At 43.5% G+C, this 20,941-nt stretch overlaps 1 protein-coding gene across 1 annotated transcript in view; it reads right to left on the reverse strand.

Moving 5' to 3' along the window:
* Window positions 1-13,412, reverse strand: part of RAB38 (RAB38, member RAS oncogene family) — an 84,691-nt gene extending 71,279 nt beyond the window's left edge. The window contains exon 1 of the mRNA XM_073669626.1: window positions 13,008-13,412. Within this exon, the coding sequence (XP_073525727.1) occupies window positions 13,008-13,209 (202 nt within the window). The 5' untranslated portion in view covers window positions 13,210-13,412. The remainder of the gene's footprint in view (window positions 1-13,007) is intronic.
* Between the last annotated feature and the right edge of the window lie 7,529 nt (window positions 13,413-20,941).

Below are 20,941 nucleotides of genomic sequence, written 5' to 3' on the forward strand. Positions count from 1 at the left end.
TGGGTGGGGTTTCATCAGGGATCACCGCACCCCAGGCGACGTCTTCGTGACCAGGAGAGACGTTGAGTCCCACCTACCGGAGGGACACAGAGGTCGTGACCTGTATGTAGGGGACGAGGTCACCTTCACCCGGCACAAGTGTGCCAAAGGACCCTACGCCCTCCATGTGCATCGCCTGACGGAGGAGGAGCTGCGGTGTGAGGAGGAGCAAGAGGACCCGGACGGGTCTGAAGAATCTAAAGAAGGAGCAGGAGGACGCCGTCGTTGAAGTACGGTAGAGAGAGACTGTATAAAGTTGCCCGTCAGGGTATAAGAACTGTTCTAGTTAAAATATAGTCCCCGTTGGGACCAGCCAAGAGTGAACTGTTAACCCCGTGTGTCCCTAGTTCCTAATACCTGGCCGAGGACTGAGAGCGGCCATATCCCTTTGTATATAGTTGCGCTTCCTAAAGCGCCCCCTACCGGTTTTATAGGGAACTGTTTTATTCCAAGAGAGACTGTCGCACTTTACCCGGTCACAAGTTGCACCGTGACCAGAGGAACCAGAAACAAGAATGTTTATATGAAAAGTTTATTGATGCTGATAATATATGATGTTTTATATGTTTATGTTATGAAAAAAAAAAAAAAAATGTATGTTTGTGGATGTTTGTATCTTACAGCCCGAGGACGTGCTGTGATTTACCAGGGGGGAATGTAGCACCCTGAGGATTCGGCTGCTACAGGGGTATTGCACCTCAAGCCAGAGGTGTGATATTCCACTCCCGGGTAAGGATGGAGTGTGGAACTGAGCTCAGTAGGCTGCATGCACTACACACATCCCATTTCCGAGGAACAGACCGATGGTACTCCCACTAGAGAAATGTGCAGGTACGACAGTGTCTGTTCCTGGCTGGAGTGGGAGGGGGGTGGAACATCCCAGTAGTGTAGGGGCAGATAGGGGGAGCAGTCTGGGTAGTGCTAGGAGCTCATTGGGTGCTGGTCACCTGAGCTCACACATAGAGGGAGTATATAAGGTGGGCACCATCTTAGGACAGGGTCTTTTGCAGAGTGAGGTCAGTCTGTCAGAGTTGAGTCAGAGAAGAGAGCAGAGGAGAAGAGCAGCTCCAAGGCCCAGAGAGAGAGAGGAGAAAGAAGGAACTCCAAGAGCCCAAATTAGACCAGAGGGTGAAGAGTTGGCAACAGGGTACCGGATCCCAAGCTGGCAGAGGCTACAGCATACCTTAGCCAGGAACCGGAGGTCGTGGGCAGGACCGATCTGCCACGATCACCCACCAAATCCACCCGGAAGGCAGACCAGGAATAGGGTCAGGGAACCCAAAGATAAGGGTTTACCACCAAGAGGCCCGAGGGAGCCGGACATAGGTGGATCCCTGGTGGGGAAGGCCAGAGAAGAGGACAGGACAGAAAGGGAGCTCAGGACCACGCTCCAGAATCACCTGGGGGTTGGCTGAGTCCAGGACCTGGTGGACGCAGCACGGCTCGGGTGGTCACTTAAGGCCGGAGTGACCAGAACAACTGCAGTAAGTAAACAAACCCTGAACTGCACAGCCCGACTCTGAGTCTCATTTCAATCCTTGCTGCACCATCACAACCCCCATCCTCTGCAACTGACCCCCTGAGGCTATACCCCTCCCGTTGGGGGTTATACTACCTGAGCTGCACATACATCACCAGCCTCAGCGGACCCTGCTGCAGCGGCGGCCGTATTGACCGCAATTCAACGGGTGGCGTAGTCGACACAAAAGAACATCTAGTAACATCATAAGGACTGCCACACACTGAGCTTGACACCCTGGGCACGGACCGGGTCACAGCCACTCGGAGACTACAACCCCCATCTGATCCGGCTCCGGGTATCCCCAACAACACTGGCCCAGGGGGCGCGTCATATGTAGTTTATTATCTCCAGTGATATGAACCTTGAAAAATGCTCCAGAACACTAAGTACTAAGAGGGGTTAATCGACCATGTTTAGGGCTATGCTGATTGAACAGCTGCTGTAGAGCGAGTAGGAGGCTGTTCAACATATCTCCACCTTAGGGTGGAGTCCAGAGGATAAGTGCACAGCCTTCTGGCTGATTCATTGTTGGGTGTGCTTGGAGATGCGAGCTCCAGAGCTGGATGTTTTTGTTAAGGAAATCTTAACAAAGCTTAACAAAGAACCTTTATATCTTGGTTCCTGAGAGAGTGGATGAGAGTGGATGGAGGTGTTGGTCCCCTATTTAACTGGTGAACCCCAAAAGACTTATTATGATCTGGCCTTACATGATGTGAATATGTCCGTTAGAACTCAAAGGGTCCACCATTGGGCGTATTGTGGTGACAAACCCCCTTGCTCCCAAATGTTCGACCTACTGGTACAGAAGTGGTTGCAGCTGGAGTGCTCCACTCCAGCACAGATGATCGAGCGAGTTGTTATGGACAGATTCAGCCACTCCCTTTCTAGGCTGGCGCAGACCTGGGTTGCCCAGGGAGACCCCCAAAATGCAGATAACCTTATCGGCCTAGAGGAAAGGTACCAGGTGGTCAAAAAGTCCCTAAGGAAGCTGGGCGTTGTTGCATCCCCATAATGGGGTACCCAGAAGAAGCTCCACTCTCAAAAGAAGTGTAATAGAGCCATAACTGGGGAGAGTCCAAGATCCCAAGGGGTCGCTGAGCGATTGCCAAAGGCCACTGGTAAGGACTTAATTTGTTTTAGATGTCATGGTCCTGGCCACATAGCTGTCCGTTGTCCTATGTCTGCTGAACAGATGGACTGTAGCATGGGGAGGCGTTGTTCATATTATGCCTATCCAGCCTGCAGTGTGGACTATCAGCCCAGTGAGGGGCTACAGGACTCTTGGACTCGGGAAGTTTGGTGACCCTGGTAAGAAAAATCATGGGCATCCGCTGTATTCAGGGGGCCGCTAAGAACTACCCCGTTGCTAGAGTGTCTATAAAAATGAACTGTTGCACTGAGTCCTACGAGGTCGGAGTAGTTAAAGACCTGCTACATCCAGTAATAATAGGGCGGGACTTGCAAGGGGTAATGTTGAGAGTAGTGTTCTGTTCCCCCTGTATCCTGGTGTAAAAATAAGAATAAAATAAAAAAATCCTTATCCTCACCTGTCCAAAGATGTCCCCCGCTGTAATCCACCTGACTGTTCATGGAGAGGAGCCAGGGAGAATGACTCGCTCCAGCAAGTGGGCCCCTGTGCTGTGCTGAGCTCAGTGAGTGACAGGACACCGTTCATGAGCTTAGCTCTGGGGCCCGCTCGCTGGAGCAGTCATTCTCCCCGGCTCTTTGGCATGGGCAGTCGCTACAAGACAGATGAGTATAAGGATTTTTTTATTTTATTCTCATTTTTACAGCTTTTGGACACAGCTGCAGCAGAATACAACTCTCAACATTGTCCCTTGCTAGCGCTGATCGCAGCGCCAGCAGGGGACAATGAGGAGTGATCGCTTCAGCACCCGGTGCTTGGGAACAGCGCTAACTGTTCTGCTGATTCCAAGGTGCCAGTACGTGTCATCAGTTTAGGACGTTTTGCGGTCCGGGGAGAGGGTAAAAAACAGATACGTCAGCGTGGTTTGCCCACGGACACACGGTCAGTGGAAACACACTGACATGTGCAAAAACACATTCATTTGAATGGCTCTACATATTTCAGATGCAGGGGGTGATTAGACGCAGGCTTTCAATAATTTACAAGTAACTGTTGAAGCTTGCTTCCTGAGCTTCAAAAGGAAGTCTATAGTCTCGCCAGCACCGATACAAATAATAATGGGACCTATATTTTTAGTGGCAGGGACAACCAAGGAGAGATATGCATATTTTCTCATTGCTGTAAACCATGTATAGAGTAAGTCTTCTTTAATCCTTATTATTTTGTGTAACTGCTAATGTATTGTAATGTCTCCTTTGTAAAATCTTGTATATTTTTCCTAATCTCTGCCTCCCTTTTGGATTAAATAAAAAATTTGACAGTTCTGTTTCTTTTGTCCTGTGATCGTTCCCTCCCCCGAAGCCATATACCCTACGAGAACGCAGGCATCCACCCAGGCCTGTATTATATTATATTATATTTCAAAACTGGATGGTGGTGGCAGCGAATAGTAATAATTGAGCTATTGTGAAGCTGACAGTGACCCTACGGAGGGTGTAAACACATATGCCATACATTTAAATCCAGAGGTGTGACGGCATGCGCTCACTGATCGCTTGCCGATACCTAGGAAGTGAGTAGTCTGGATCGTGTACTCGCAATTCCGGACGAAATCTGTGACCGAGTGACGGCAACGGTGAGATACTGCGTGGTCTCCCCGATGTCGTCTCTGTGGAATCCCTGGCACTTACTGTTTAAGTTTTTAACTGGTTTATTAAAAACATACTGCATAAACCAGACCAAAATTAGGTAAACAAACATGGCCCTTCTGGCATAACGGGAAAGCAAAATAGCATACAGTAGAGTCTGTGTGACTGCGGTGTTTGCCCGCTCAGGGGAAAAAAACAAGATTCAGCTCTCTTTAACACAAGCACAGCTCTGGAGATCTCATTTCCAGAGATATGGAACATGAATGAGTCCAAAGGCTCCACATTTACCTTCTGGACCACACCCTGGGGTGGAGATATGGTGAACAGCCTCCCACCCATTCTTCATATGTTCACAAAAACCTAGCCTTTAATATGGCCGATTAACCCTTCTCAGCACATAGTATTCTGGAGCATATTTCCAGAATATTAAAAAAATGTAAAAAAATATGAAAGTTCAAATCACCCCCCTTTCGCCCCATTCAAAATAAAACAATTAACAATCAATCAAAAATACACGTTTGGTATCGACGCGTTCAAAATCGCCTGATCTATTGATTTGGTCATCACAACGTTGCATTAAAATGCAATAACAGTCGATCAAAATATCGTATCTACTCCAAAATAGTATCAATAAAAACGTCAGCTCAGCGCGCAAAAAATAAGCCCTCACTCAGCCCCAGATCATGAAAAATAGAGACGCTACAGGTCTCGGAAAATGGTGCCTTTTTTTTTTTCACCACTTAAATAAAAAAGAACCTATACATGTTTGATATCTGCGTACTGGAGAATCAAAACAGAAAAAGCCAAGATGGTGAAGGGGTTAAACTACAATACATGTGGTTGAGGAACAGGGAGCTCAATAATGCACAAGTGTAATGTGTATGAATTGTGGATAAATACGTCTGTGCAATGTGTGTGTGTAATGAATGTTCGTGTACGTATATATTTGAGTGTGTAATCTGAGCATGTCTTGCACAAGATCAATCTTCCTAAAGATTGATCATCCATAAAGTCACTATGGCTCGAGATCAAGCTCAAGGCCGATAAAAATAAAAAAAAATGAGTATGTGTGCAATGTGTATGTGCGTGATGGGTATACAAGAGTGTGCACGAAGTCAATGGAATCAAATTAGATTTTAGAAAAATAAAAAAAAAATGTTTAGGAAAATAACCTGACCACTGACCTTAGGGGTGTAACAGGCATCACCACTTTGGAAAAATCCCATATTTTCTGTCTATGCCTATAGTGTCACCTTAAAAAGTAACTAAGCATTTTTTATTTATTTATTTTAATAATTTTGTCCAGCTTGGAAAGTTATGAAACTTTTCAAATTACTTTATTTGGTGATTTTTCTTCATTCTTGTACAAAAATTGCATGTAAGTGGCTTCCAAGCCACAGTTTATTTGCCTTTAGCTGGAGTACAGATGTTGGCAGTGATCAGTCAACTCAGCACCTGTGTCATTAAGTCTGGGGATAAATCTGCTGTATGAGATTGTCCTGATAAGCACAATACTCGGATGAAGACATACATGCTGCTGTCCCATCACTGCCATCATCTGTACTCCAAATGAGTTCATTCTGATATCTTTGCAGCTAAAGTCAGTCAGCTAGAATGGGGAAAAGCTGGGGTTTGGCAGTCACTTATGTGCATTTTTTTTTACAGGAATGACGACAAATCCCTTAATAAAGTGATTTGCAAAGTTTCATAACTTTCCGTGCTGGACAAACTTCTTAAAAAAAATTAAAGTTCAGTTATTCTTTGAAATGTATTTGTTTTTGTATTCTGAATCCCCTCTAACATTATGATTTTTTCGGGATAGTGGAATTTTCCCGCCACGGTGTTCTCACTGAACTGCTCTATAAATGCTGAGAATTTCAGCTCATTTTCTGGTTTCTTCTGCAGGAAGCGGCATCATATGATCTGACAACCCATGACCTGCAGCATCTTACACAAGCTTACATTGTGTAAGGAGATGCTATCTCCCGTTACGTTCCGATCTGCGCCCGCTCCTGTGTCACTACGCGGCCGCACGAAGCTGCAGAGGCAAAATCAGCTGTAACATTAGAGGGATATTTAGAATATTTGCGAGTAAATAAATGTAACAAACCCATTATTGTGCAGCCACATAAACCCCCACCCTCCTAATCCCATCATTTCTTACAAAAAGCAAAAGCTGAATCATTTGGCACAAATCATGTTACTTGTGATTTTATATAGGACTCTCCAGGGTGAAACATTTGGGGGTAGGTGGTAGCGTATCAACTTCTAGCTTTGGACCCCCTATCGTAGAAGTATATGGGAGATGTGGCCATGTTATTAAAGCTTATGAAGAAAGCCAAGCAGCGTCTTCGACAGAAAGTGTCACTAATTGGCTTCCTTGGGTGTATACTGTACTCTATTTCTTATATAGCACCAACATATTCCACAGCACTTTGCAGACATTGTCATCATTGCCCCCCATTAGGCTCACAACCCACATTCCTATCAGGATATCTTCCCAGAGAAAACCCACTACAAATCCATACAGATGTTGGGATTTGAAGCCAGGACACCAACGCTGCAAAGCATCAGTGCTAACCACTGAGCCACCAGGGGTGAACCTAGAAAATGCTGGGTGGAGCGAGAAGGAAAAACAAGTGGATGGTGAAGACCTTCAAGGCATTCAGCTATAGCTGCCATCGGACCTGCCCGCCATCTTGGTGCCCATTCAAAGGGTGGGAAATATAATGAAAAGAACCCTGAACAAGGCATCACATCAAGAAAAGGGGTGTCGTTATAGGAGATATTTCACACACAGCACTCACAACAGCTATTTTTTTCTCATTTTAGACCCCTTTAAATCGTACCTGTCACCAGGTTAAAATTGGCAGTTTTTGCTCCTATTTTATTTCCACTTTTCCCCTGAGTATTCAGTTTTTTGTTAAAATCCGCCATACATGTCACGCAGGGTGTGGGAAAGACTTAGTGCAACACAGAGGGAAGAGGGAAAGGGAGCCCAGACACTAGGGAAAGGGGGGCGTGGCGACCTCCTAGTCTGGTCTAGTGTCACCCTGTCTCAACTACCGTCCCTATATTGCCTCTTCAGCAATCGCCGCATGTGTGCCTCGCCCTGACTTTCCCTGGCGTATGGCTAAGGTTAAGGAAGGGAGGAGATGAGCACTAGTCAACCTCCACTAAACTCTATAGACACCAAAGGTAGAAAAACAGGGGGGATTGCTTAGCTTTAGACGACTCCAGACAAATGTGCACACGTCCTCAAGCTCCAGAGAGGACGAAGTACTGCTCTTGCTAAAGCTTCAGAAGTAGTAATAAATATTGTCAGCACCTCCCTCTCAGACACACCAGGTATTTATACACCCAGGCCAGGGAGCTAATTAGCCAGAGGGAGGTAGCCGCTGGGTCCTAGAGACAGCCAGCCTCTAAGAAGATGTCTGTAATGACAAACGTACAGATCTCCTGCAACCAACTGCAGGGCGACTGTCACCTCTGGCACACCAGTGACAATATGGTCCTAGAGATATGAGCCTTTTAATTTAGTGGTGATTTTTATGGTCTTTACGGAAGAGGCGTGGCTCACAGGACAGTTATGAAGAGCAGCCTAAAGACGCGCCCCTGAGGATCCTGTGTGCCACGCCTCACTGGTAAATACCACAGAAATGAATAAAAAGGCTCATATCTCTGGAACCGTATGGCGGATTTTTAAAAAACAAAAATCGCAATACTTAGGGAAAGAGCAGGAATAAAATAAGATCAAAATCTGACCACTTTTAGCCTTATGACAGGTTTTTTTTAACAAATATATAGCAGTTATGAATGCGACATAGACAAAAAAATCTGATAAAAATGGTAGCGATCCATCAGTCACAACCAAGACACTGTGGAATTTAGTCGGAGGAGTAAAACATGTTTGAATGATTGTAATTGCACTATATTTATCATGTTGCACGCTTTTGAATAACTTTATAAAGTCTAGGGAAAACTTTCAAGCATGGTAATTGCTGACATATGTTCCCTAGCTACATATTGGTCATGTGACAAGGCTGATTAAAGAGTTGGACATCAGACAGTACGGCGTTCAGGATGTGGTATAGATATACAGCATAACATCTTTTAGGCGAGTCGTTACAATCACAGAGATACCAAATTTATGCGTAAACAATGGGCCAATAACATAATAACAACACGGTGAAGCATTGGACCAATGGGCGCAGTGGTTCACCAAGAGAAAACCAACTCAAAATGAATGTATCAAATAGGAGGAAACAGAGTTTGTTGGTATAAAACTTAATAACATGTATTAATCATGAGACAAAATGTATTTGACATATCACGACAGATAAACGCAGTGTCAGTCAAAGTGCACAACCACACAAAATAGTGTGCATCTAGATAGCAAAGTGCAGTGCAGGCAAGACAAATACCACCCAAGAACATGTAAGTAAACAGCCAATATTAGCAATAGTTCAAAGACATAATAGATCAAGTGCACGTCAATAAAGGGCAGTTAAGAGAGATTGCTCTTACCAGTGTGGTGTAGCGGGTACGAGCTGACAGGTGAGATGGGTGGTAAAAAGACCCCGACGCGCGTTTCGCATATTAAATTACCGCTTTCTCAAGGGGCTGTGTCAGCCCCTTGAGAAAGCAGTAATTTAATACTTTCCTATGTCAGCCCCTTGAGAAAGCGTTAATTTAATAGGTGAAACGCGCGTCGTGGTCTTTTTACCACCCATCTCACCTGTCAGCTGGTACCCGCTACCCCACACTGGTAAGAGCAATCTCTCCTAACTGCCCTTTATTGACGGGCACTTGATCTATTATGTCTTTGAGCTATTGCTAATATTGGCTGTTTACGTACCTGTTCTTGAGTGGGATTCGTCTTGCCTGCACTGCACTTTGCTATCTAGATATACACTATTTTGTGTGGTTGTGGTGTACTTTGACTGACACTCCGTTTCTGTCTTGTGATATGACAAATACGTTTTATCTCATGATGAATAAATGTTATTAAGTTTTATACCAACAAACTCTGTTTCCTCCTATTTGATACCAAATTTATGTAGCTTTTTTTTTTATGTTTTTCTACTTTAAAAGATGACTTGTTTTTGCTCTGCTGCATTTGAACTCCCATAGCAAATTTTATTTTTCCGTTAACATATTTGGATATGAGCTTGTTTCGTGTAGAACTACTCTTATTTCAATGCCATTTTGATTTTTTTCTAACACTTTTTATTCAGGTTTTTTTTTGAAGGTCGTGGTGGGAGGAAGGGGAGTTTGAATGAACAAAAATAACATTTTTTTTAAAAGTGTGAAATAAATAATGGCCCCCGATTCAGCAAAGCAATTTCTGCAGAATTCTGGCATAAATTACTTTGAAAAGTTGTAAAATGATGGCGCAACTCCAAGATGCACAATGGTTTTTCGACTTTTGGGATTTTCACATCAGTTTTTCCCAGTTACGCCAAAATGGTGTGGGCAGGGGCGCGATGCTTCAGCTCGTCTAATTCATGACGAGTTGTGTCGTTCAGGCCACGTTCACACGTTCAGCATTTTACATCTGGAGCCAAAATCAGGAGTGGAACAATCAGAGGAAAAGTATAATACAAACACATTATGCATCTTTCACCCACTCCTGGTTTTGGCTTAGAAATACTGATGTAAAATACTGACCAAATACTGAACATGTGAATGTGGCCTAAGAGTAAGATTTCCCTAAGATTTCTGACGAGACTTCTCTTCATGGATCAGGAGGGTCTGACTCCACCTCGTCCTCTCATCAAATTCGAGAGGGAATCTCCGGTCTTGATGAATTGGGGCCCTTGCATTTATTTTATTAACACGTTATTTAATAAAGGGCTTTGTAAGACGTTTTTGTTTTGTTTTTTTTACTATTCTTTTGTTTTTATTTTTCAAAAATGTTTTGATCTTTTTTTTTTTTTTTTTCCCTTAGTCCCACTAGAGGTCTTCAATGTCTACTGGCAAAATGGCAGGCCCGTGGGCCGTCGTTAGGCATCTGTATACCATAGCAACCAATGGCTCCTCGCAGTTCTGATTGTGTCCGAGGCATCTAAGGGGTTCAGTGGTCTTAATGGAAGCTGTGTGTCAGCGTTATAGTACAATCTGCCCCACAAGTGATGGCAGAATCATGGCTCCTCTGCCGTCTCCACCATTGCATCATTATAATGCGACAACTCGCCAGAACTGCAGTTTCCAAGATGCAGTATATTATTACATAGCTGCCATGGATCTCCTGGGACTCCTGGCTCAAATTGGGTGGAGTTTATTACAATCCCACCCCAAAATGGGTGTTCTGGGGTATGTCAGAGGCTTTCCCAAAAGGACTGGTGTTGGGGACTTAAACACCCCCCAAAATGGTGGCAACAACTATCACAGCACAGGGTGGGAAGACGTTACTTTTCCAAGTTATAGTCCCCAATTAACATTTATTCTCCCTTTTTTTGTATGTGTCTGTATCAAAATGGGGACCCATGCTGGTGCCAGATTGTACAATCACAGCTATCATGGCTCCCTCCACCCCCACGGATCGCCTAGGTAGGACCAACATCAGGGCAGCAGCACAGGAGGTACAGTAGAGTGAGACCACTGACTACACAGAGTTTTGTTTGTAGTCTGTAACCATGGAGACACATATGTCTGCATAGAAGCTGTATACACAAAATGTTAACTGCTAGTGTAAAAGTCGCAATCCAACTTCCATTCATAGCCATAAACACTCAGGGGTCAGTTAGGAATCACAGGTGGGCCCTGGCCATTTCACTGTATAGGTCCGTGCAATCCCCCCCTTTTGAGCCTCCAGGGTTGAGGTTTAAATGTCCCAATTTGGGGCATTATAATGATGCTATGTGTGCTATAAAAGGTGCAGCAATAGCTTGGTGGGATTGGAGATGGCACATAGTACTGTAGGTACGGGTTCTTTTACAGATTTTTGCATTGGGGCCCAGGAGCTTCAAACTTTACCTCTGATGGGCCCCACAGTAGTCGCATGGACGACCTCTACATATAGCTGCTGTTCGGCTTTCCTTAGGCTGGGGATGTAGCAGAGCTGAGTTGGTTGTGTAGTTAATATGCACATATTGCACATCCTATACGCAGAAAAAAACAAGACGATGCACCGAAGCCAAATTCCACTCTGTTACATCCGATCAAAGACATTTTAACTTTCCGAACAAGTAATTGCTGCAGATTAAAGTAAATTCAGGAACTGCATTTTATCCTCGCTGTGTGACATTCGGCATACCCATGTTAATACATTGACTAGTGTCTGTTCCAACTTTAACTTGCAAGGAGTTCTGCACTATCCTCCTTCGTATGTAGCAGAGCTGAGTTTAGCACTAGACACAAGTCACTGTGATATAATTTGTCCTGATGGGTTAATAAAGAATCCTGTGAAGAGGTCAAATAACGGCTTCATCGTGGAGCCTGAAGGAGGCTTCCCTAATGAATCATTAAAATCGGCATAATCCCATTTTTCTGGATAATGATGTGGAGCTAATTACAATTCCAGCTCTGCTACATTTGCAAAATTTGACTGTATATTATTAAAGATACATTGTATTAATACCTCTTTTTTTAGCAGGGCTAAAATTTAGGGCAGAACGTTCTCGCAACCTCATATGAAAATTGTAATTTTTGCAATGGTTATAAGTTGCGGCAAAGGGTGAGATTGACAAGTCCCTGGAGAGCCGTAAATTTACTGCAAAAATCAGATAATATGAAAAATAATAAAATATTTTTAAATAATTTTCCGTTAATATTAAGTTATAAGAAATATTTTAAATAATTTTATAGGATTCGCCGCCTCACATTATATTCATATAATACACTCAGGTTGTGTTTTTCTTCCTGAAATCTCGGCAAAAATTGTTTTTTTACAGCAATTTTTGAAAACCAAGGCAAAAACTATGTGGTTTTACCGCAATTTTGGAAAATCTCACAAAAACACCCCCAAAAATATGGAGTCAAGCTTGGTTCCCATATACTGTTTCTGTTTATGCCATCGCTGGACAGAACTGATCAATTAGATCCAGTCACCCCTGATGTGCACTGATCCGGTCTCAGTAACCAAATAGAAAAACGAAGCACAGATACATTTTTTATCCGGCTACAAAGCTGATGCGCCGTATACTCAGAATGATCCCATAGAAAACTGTAAGATCACTTCAGCCATCAGTTTTCCTCCAATGTTTTGCTACCATGGAGTAGAGAAAAGGCAAAAAAATGGCCGGATGTATAGAAACCAGTCCTAAAAAAATGTCATCTGAAAATTAAAAATATTTTTCGGTTCATAATAATTTGTGGGTCATAAAATAAAATATAAAAGAATGATTGAGTTCCCTTTTTTGCGGCTCCTAGCCTTCTCCCAACACCTCTATTCTTGTAACCTGGAATCGCCACATGTCAAAAATCTCTGGGATTCCAAAAATGTTACAGCTGATAGTTCTCAAAAATTCTATCTTGGCCCATTTTCCTGATACTACAATGGTCACCAACCTGTCGATCTTCATTTTTTAGGAAACGAAAGCTTCTAACACACTGGAGGTTATAGTTTCACAAAAGCCAAAGAGCGACAAGTTGGATATCACGGCACTACCGTATGGAGGCTCACGTGGGATCAAAACCCTACTGAGATGTCGAATCTCAACCAGGTGGCAATTCCAGAATTCCGAAAAACTATCATTACTCCACTCACCTGCAATGTCCCATAGCTGTAGACGGACCACGGTATCTGAGTCCCAGCTGAGCACCTTTAAAGCGAAATCTACCCCGATGGTAGCGCGGTAATGTGGCGAGAAGTTCTGGTGGACATAGCGTTTGATGATACTCGTCTTGCCAACTCCCAGGTCACCAATCACCAGGATCTTGTAGAGATGTTCCGTGTGATGGCTGTGCATCTTGATTCCCAAACTCCCAAAAGACTAATCCCATGCTCTCTAGCAAATTCTTGCCAGGGTCATGAGGATGGAAAGGGGGAGGGATGAGGGAACAGCACTGACAGAATATAACGGACACTTAAGACTGAAAGGGAAAAAAAAAAAACTGTCCAAAAGTAGGGAAAAGAGTCGAAGAGGTCTCAAATTATCACAAATGTGCAGACAAATGAAGAGAGATCAGAGAAGACGGAAGCTTGTGTGGTCACATTGCATCAAGATAAGTTGTAGATCGATATCTCACAACAGAAAAATATCACTTCCCTGGTTCACATGGTGTTTTATGAGACCCAGCATAGTTTTTTTAATTTTTTGTTTTCCCCAAAAAGTTGTTTTCATTTTTACGGTACAGATTTAAATAGTCCAGGACGGGGGCATTTACCTCCAGGCACATTTTGGTTTCTTTGGTACATGCGGTTCACAGAACTGTAAATTGTTTTTCTCGTTCAGATATTCAAATAATGTTTGCATGTTTTATTGTGTGCTGTGCACATCATGCGGAAATTTCCGCTGCGAATTCGCATTGCGGTAAAAACCGCAGCAAGACCAATTCTAGTGCGATTTCGTTGCAAAATCGCCACCATTGACTTGCATTGGATCGTATAAGATCCGCATGACTACATGTAGTCATGCGGATCTTATGCGATTAATGTGCGGATGGTACCCGAGTCTGGAGAAGAGGAGACTCTCCTCCAGATCCGGGTTCCATAGTACCTGTAAGTAAAAAAAAGAATTGAAATAAAAAATAACCTTATACTCACCTTCCAATGGCCCCCGCTCTGCTCCCGGCGTCGCTGCTGGCTCCGCCAACGTCAGCGGTCGCGTGACCTGTCACATGACCGCTGACGTCATGGAAGGTCCTTTTACATTACCGGTATGGAGCCAGGAGCCAGCAGCGACGCCGGGAGCAGACGGAGGCCGCCGGAAAGGTGAGTATAAGGTTATTTTTTACATTCTAATTCTTTTTTTTTAACATTATGTTGGTCACACAATATAAATCCATGCCGGTTGTGTGTATTTATATTGTGTGACCAACTTTCAAGCACTTTTCCAAGTGATGCTAAAATAGCTTGGAAAAGCGCTTGACAAAAGCAAATCTCATGATAAAAAAGCTTGTCCCTGGCAGAAAAAACGCATGTAAAATCTGCATGCTTTTTTTCTACCAGGGAGATGCAGAAACGCTCAGGAAAAATCCGGTGCATTTCTGCATGGTCGGCACATAGCCTTAAACTAACAGCCGGCCCAGAGAATATATAAAACGCTGGTTTCTTGTATTCAATTGTACTTGCTTTTTTCAGGCGCAAATGCAATTAAAGCTCTTACCACCAGCACTTCCGGGTCAGGACAACGTCTGCACCATAATCATATCACCTGATCACGCTGCTGACATTACTCCTGCGCTGAAGAAGAGGTGTTATTGGTTGAAGGGAATCTTGTGAGGAGACAGTAGGGGGGAGTGTGAAGAGGGGATGGGACAGTAAGGGTGGGAAAGTGTGAGGGGATAGTATGGGTTAGAATAATATGAGGGGACAGTAGGGCAGAGAAAGGTATGAGGAGGCATTATGGGAGAAGTGTGAGAAAACAGTATGGAGAGAGAAAATTGTGAGGGGACAGTATGGGGGGTAGTGTGAGGGGACAGTATGGAGGTGAAAGTGTGAAGGGAAAGTATGTGGTGAAAAGTGTGAGGGGAAAGCATGGGGGATGTGAGGGTACAGTATACAGAGGGGAGAGTGTGAGGAGGGTGCACAGTGTAGAGACTGACACAGTACAGAGTGGACATAGTGTTCATGGACAGTGTGAAGAGGGGGCCCAGTGTGGAAAGATAGTGTGGAGGCCACGTATTATAAGAGGGACAGTGTGGGGGTCATATATTGTGCAGAGGGTACAGCATAGGGCATATATTTTTATTAAGGAACATTATAATGACACTGTTATTGAGCCGATGGGACAGTAAGGGTGGGAAAGTGTGAGGGGATAGTATAGGTTAGAATAATGTGAGGGGACATTAGGGCAGAGAAAGGTATGAGGAGACATTATGGGAGAAGTGAGAGAAAACAGTATGGGGAGAGAAAATTGTGAGGGGACAATATGGGCGGTAGTGTGAGGGGACAGTATTGAGAGTAGTGTGAGGGGACAGTATGGAGGTGAAAGTGTGAAGGGAAAGTATGTGGTGAAAAGTGTGAGGAAAGCATGGGGGATGTTAGGGTACAATATACAGAGGGGAGAGTATAAGGAGGGTGCACAGTGTAGAGACTGACACAGTATAGAGGGGACATAGTGTGCGTGGATAGTGTGAAGAGGGGGCCCAGTGTGGAAAGATAGTGTGGAGGCCACGTATTATAAGAGGGAGAGTGTGGGGGCCATATATCGTGCAGAGGGTACAGCATAGGGCAGATATTTTTATTCAGGAACATTATAATGACACTGTTATTGAACCGAGATCTAAACTTGCACATGCGCCTCCTCCGGTGGACATTTTCCTGAAGCCCACCACTGGGAGATCAATGTGCAGAGCGGGGATTCCACTCCTCCCAGCTACATTCGGACTGTAAGAAGCGCTCCCATCTTCCTCCCAAAATCTAGTGGAGAAAACTGCATCTTATAGTCCATAAAATAGGGAAATTATTAGTGTGGTCCTTGTAAGGAGAGCCAGTGTCCCTATAATATAAGAAATTAAAAAATTACTGGATTAATATTCCAGATTACTAGATCAGATTATCAAATGGCCATTGTAACATATATTTTCCCTGGAATTATTCTACAGTGACTTTGTTTGGTGGGCTCCATCTCCAATGTTGTGGCATGACTGTAGGTTGGGATCCTAGTGATCTACATTGCTCCTATGTGGTCACATTCTGATAAACAATATTTATCACTAGAGAAGAGTGAAACACATTTTATTATGAATTTCCCAAAAATGTCATACTGTCACCAATCCCTTGTTTTCGGCATTCGATTCCCAAGAATCCACATCAGTAACTACTAGCAAGAACCTGCAACCATGTCAATGTCTTGCATCTCCCTCATATGACTTTGTGAGGACAATCCCAATCCTCAGTACCAGAAGGGAGCAACAGAAGACCCAAAGACCGGCGTGGAATTCTGGGGAGATGTAGCGGCATATGGACAGGTTAGTATGTAATGTTTATTATTTTATAACCACTTCCCTCCTCTCCATTTTTATGTTTTGCAATCTGATTAGATCTTAGTACATAGTAAACCTCTTTCAGGGCATTTTAGATTGAATCTGTCTGTCGAATCAATCTAATACTGTCAGACAGGTGATTTTTTTGGGCCTCAGTGGTTGGTCTCCTTTCAATCATACATTTGCAGTGGCTTGCAAAGGTATTCACCCCCTTGCCATTTTTTGTGTTTTGCTACCTCACAACCTGGAATTTCACAGTATGTTTGAGGGTTTGCATCAGTTCATGTAGAGAACATGCCGACAACTGTGAACATTTGGTTTTCTTTTTATTGTGAAGAAAACAACAAATAGGACAAAATAACTGAAAACTTCAGTGTGCATATGTTGCACGCATGCCGCTAGGTTCAGATAGGGCGAGGCGGGTTTCATGAATTATTATATATTGAATTCACGCTGAACTGCTGTATACATAAACTAGAGATTAAATAATTAAAATGAATAATTAAAAGACGCTACCAACCACCATTACTTCAAATCCACAGCACTACTTCTATCAAAAGGAAGCCGGACACACCCAACATCGGAGGACCACTTAACCCTTTTTTTAGCTTTTAATTATATTTTACTAATTTTGGCTGTACAGTTTTATACTAATAAAGTGTCTTTTAATTATTCATTTTAATTATTTAATCTCTAGTTTATTTATACAGCAGTTTAGCGCAAATTCAGTATATTATATTTTATTTATTTACCCTACTTTTTGGGCAAACTGTGGTATTGCCTCTGAATTCGCAGCAGTCCTGCTGGCAAGATCCTTTAGCGCCACTGTCATACATCCCCTTATTTTATCGGGTTTCATGAATTCTTTGGAATCCTGGGGGAACCGTTACTCAGGGCGACCATAGGCTGCAGCTTCTCTCAGGCACACGACAGATTCAATTGCTGACCAGACACATCTGATAAGAGAAGAGTATTTTTCAACAGTTTAACAGTGGAATTTAATCTGGAGCACGGCCAGTGCAATTCAGGGATTTTACAGCAACAATCTCCATTACAGTACAGTCTGAGTTTCTTGAGCAACCGGCTCCAGTAACAATGCAGTAATTTCTTCACAAGGCACAGTATTCACAGTCTCTTCATTAGCATAATTCAGCATAGATTAGATCTCTTAGCAGCACACTTCTATGCATACACAACCACAGGCTTTTGCTTCACAAGGACACAATAGTACACAGCATTCTTTATCCTGCATGGAGATGGAGGGGGGGAGGGTTTGATGAGGGAGATGATCCCTGTGAAACAATTCCTTCCAGTCCTTATCTTTCTGCCCGATAATACTCTGCACTGGTAGTTCAGGGAGTTTATCTGACCCGTGTTTAGTTTCTCTCCTGATCTGAATCCTGTTCAGTTGCCTTCTGTCAGATCCAGATAACACACCAACTTTCTCTTCGGCTTCAGCCAGACTACAATAACAAGTTCCCCACAATCCCCCTGGGGCTCTGCTAAAACACTCCCTGTCTCCTGTGACTGTTTTAACCCCTCTAGTTGCTGGATGCTTCTAAAGCATAACACTTCCTGTCTCCTGTGCTTGTGTTATTTGTAACAGCTGCTGGATGCTTTTGAAGCAACAGCACTACTTCTGCATTTCACACATAACTATTCACCCCCTAAAGTCAGTACTTTGTAGAGCCTCCTTTTGCAGCAATTACAGCTGCAATTCACTTTGGATAAGTCTCTATGAGCTTTGCACATCTTGCCACTGGGATTTTTGCCCATTCCTCAAGGCACAACTGCTCCAGCTCCTTCAAGTTAGATGTTTTTCTCTGGTGAACAGCAATCTGCAAGTCTGACCACAGATTCTCAATTGGATTAAGGTCTGGGCTTTGACTAGGCCACTCTAAAACATTTCCACATTTCCCCTTAAAGCACTCGAGTGCTTTAGCAGTATGATTTGGGTCATTCTCTTGTTGGAAGGTGAACCTAAGCCCCAGTTTCACATCACTGACAGACTGACACAGGTTTTGCTCAAGAATATCAGTGCATTTTGCACCATCCATCTTCCCCTTGACTTGGGTCATTTTCTCTGTCCCTGCTGCTGAAAAACATCCCCACAGCATGATGCTGCCACCACCATGTTTCACTGTGGGGATTGTGTTCTTGAGGTGATGAGCTATGTTGGTTTGGTGCTAGACATAGTGTTTACATTGGTGGCCAAAAAGTTCAATTTTTGTCTCATCTGCTCACAGCACCTTCCTCCATACATTTGGAGAGCCTCCCACATGTCTTTTGGTAAACTCAAAACGAGCTTGTAACGGGGTTACCGCGACAGGTTGGAGCCAGGAGACCTCAGCGCCGGATGGCTCCTGCTCTAGCTCCAAGAAGAAGCACTTCTCCGTCATTTTAAATGTATTTATTTATTCCGGCAGAACAGGGGTTAAGCGACCATGTTGGATTTCACTGTGCTCACAGCTGAGCTCGGTTAGCCTATCCCTTTACATTTATAAACTGGGCTCTGATACTAAATCCTTGTCAGAGCTAGCATTTGCAGAATGGCTAAAGAGGAGTGAGGAGTTATATGAGGAGTTTGGGAGGACTAACTTGTGACTGTTGTCTGATTTGTATGCGTGGTTATTCTTTATCCTTCTCCATTTTGGTTTATTCCCCCTATCTACACACCACGGTGCTTCCCTCTGTTTTATGTGAGATAATATTTTGTGTGCCGGGAGTTTTCTGTTTATCCCTGTCCGTGCTGCCTTGTTTGTGGGGTGGGAGTATTTCGGTGCACAGTAGCTCCCCTCTTCCCCAGGTGGGGGAGGAGAACAAGCGGAGGGCTAACTCAGGAGTTAGGACGAGGGCGGAGGCCTTGGCATCGTCACCTTCAGAGGTACCCCGGGGAATAGGGCGAACTTGGGCGCCCCCTAGTGTTAGGGTCAGGATAGGAGACCCTGATCCCTGGTCACCCGACAGCTGTGTCGTGACAGAGCCTTACAATTTTTGTGTGTAAGTAAAGGCTTTTTTACTGCCCACTTTTCCATAAAGGCCACCACTATGGAGTGTACGGCTTATTGTGATCGTATGGAAAGATACTCCAGACACTGGCAACTCTTCAGCTCCTTCAGGGTTACCTTCTGGTCTCTGTGCTGCCTCTCTGATTAATGCCGTCCTTGCCCGGGCTTTTGGTGGCTGGCCCTCTCTTGGCAGATTTGTTGTGGTTCCATGTTCTTTCCATTTGATGACAATGGATTTGATGGTCCTCTGGGAGATCATCAGAGATTGAAATATTTTTTATAACCCAACCCTGACTTGTATGTGTATATACTGACAGACCATGTGACACTTAGATTGCACACAGGGGGACGTCCTGTCACTAAGAATGTGACTTTTGAAGGTAATTGCTTGCTTGAGAAATTTTTAGGGGCTTCAGAGCAAAAGGGGTGAATACATGTGCAGATACCAATTTTTAGTTATTTGATCCCATAAATTTAATTCATGCCTATATTTTTCTCACTTCACTTCACTAACTTAGACTATTTAGTGCTGATGCCTCATGCACAAATCGGATTGCAAAAATATTTAAACACAGATGGTAATGTAACAAAATAGGTAAAAAGCCAAGGGGGGGGGGGGGGGTGAATACTTTTGCAAACCACTGTATCAGCCATCCTGTTTATGGGACAGTGCTTTAAACTGCATATAGAAATATTTTTCAAAAATGTCTTCTGCTCTCGAAACTTTCTCCTCTTTGGATCTTTGGGCAGATTTATTGCACAAATAGCCGGCGTGTTCCCCAGAATGATATAAGAGGTAGGTTGTGACAGATTTGGGATTTAGAGATGATATGTTCGTTATCTGGGTGTTTACTTTGTCAACATAATTACTGACGTATGCAAATTACAGCAACAATTTTCAGTTTATCCTCAGTGGAAAAGAAGCTTTTTGCATGACAATGAGACACAAAACACTCATTTCTTGCTTATATTTAACATCTGACGCTGTCCCTTTGTGCATTCAGGCAGATTTCGAATTTATGAGCCTTTTAAAGTGTTTTTTCTTTTTTTAATCTCTTTTGTATTTGCTAATTTCGATTTAGAGATTGATGCAAACATTGAGAGAAATCCTAAAGTTTTGGTTCTCCTAATCTTTAGCCGCTGTTTATACAAACCTTCAATTTAAGAATTCTGTATATGGGGAAAATTGCCATTAAAGGAACCCTATGCCCCAACACATATCGGTGCAACAAAAGGGGGTGCACTAATTGGTGGTCCCATCAATAAGGGTAGCTCTCAATCTGTTGGACACAAACAGTATGTGTATTATACAATTGCTCATTCATTTTCTCTGTAGAGGATGCTCAAGAAAAACTTCACTGGAGGTTTGGTTAGTGAAGCCTTTATGGTTTTTATAATGAAGTCTCCCTAGCATCTCCAAAGGATGGAGTAGGGCTCAATTCCAAAACTTCCTTCATCCAAAATCATTTCACTATTTGGTTTTATCGCTTGGTGAAACATATCGATATACTGTACCAGCACCTATAATAATGCGGTAGCTCAA

The sequence above is a fragment of the Phyllobates terribilis genome, unplaced genomic scaffold (genome assembly GCF_046119375.1).
Source record: "Phyllobates terribilis strain yellow unplaced genomic scaffold, ASM4611937v1 Scaffold_2__4_contigs__length_985480577, whole genome shotgun sequence".
Taxonomy (NCBI): Eukaryota; Metazoa; Chordata; class Amphibia; order Anura; family Dendrobatidae; genus Phyllobates; species Phyllobates terribilis.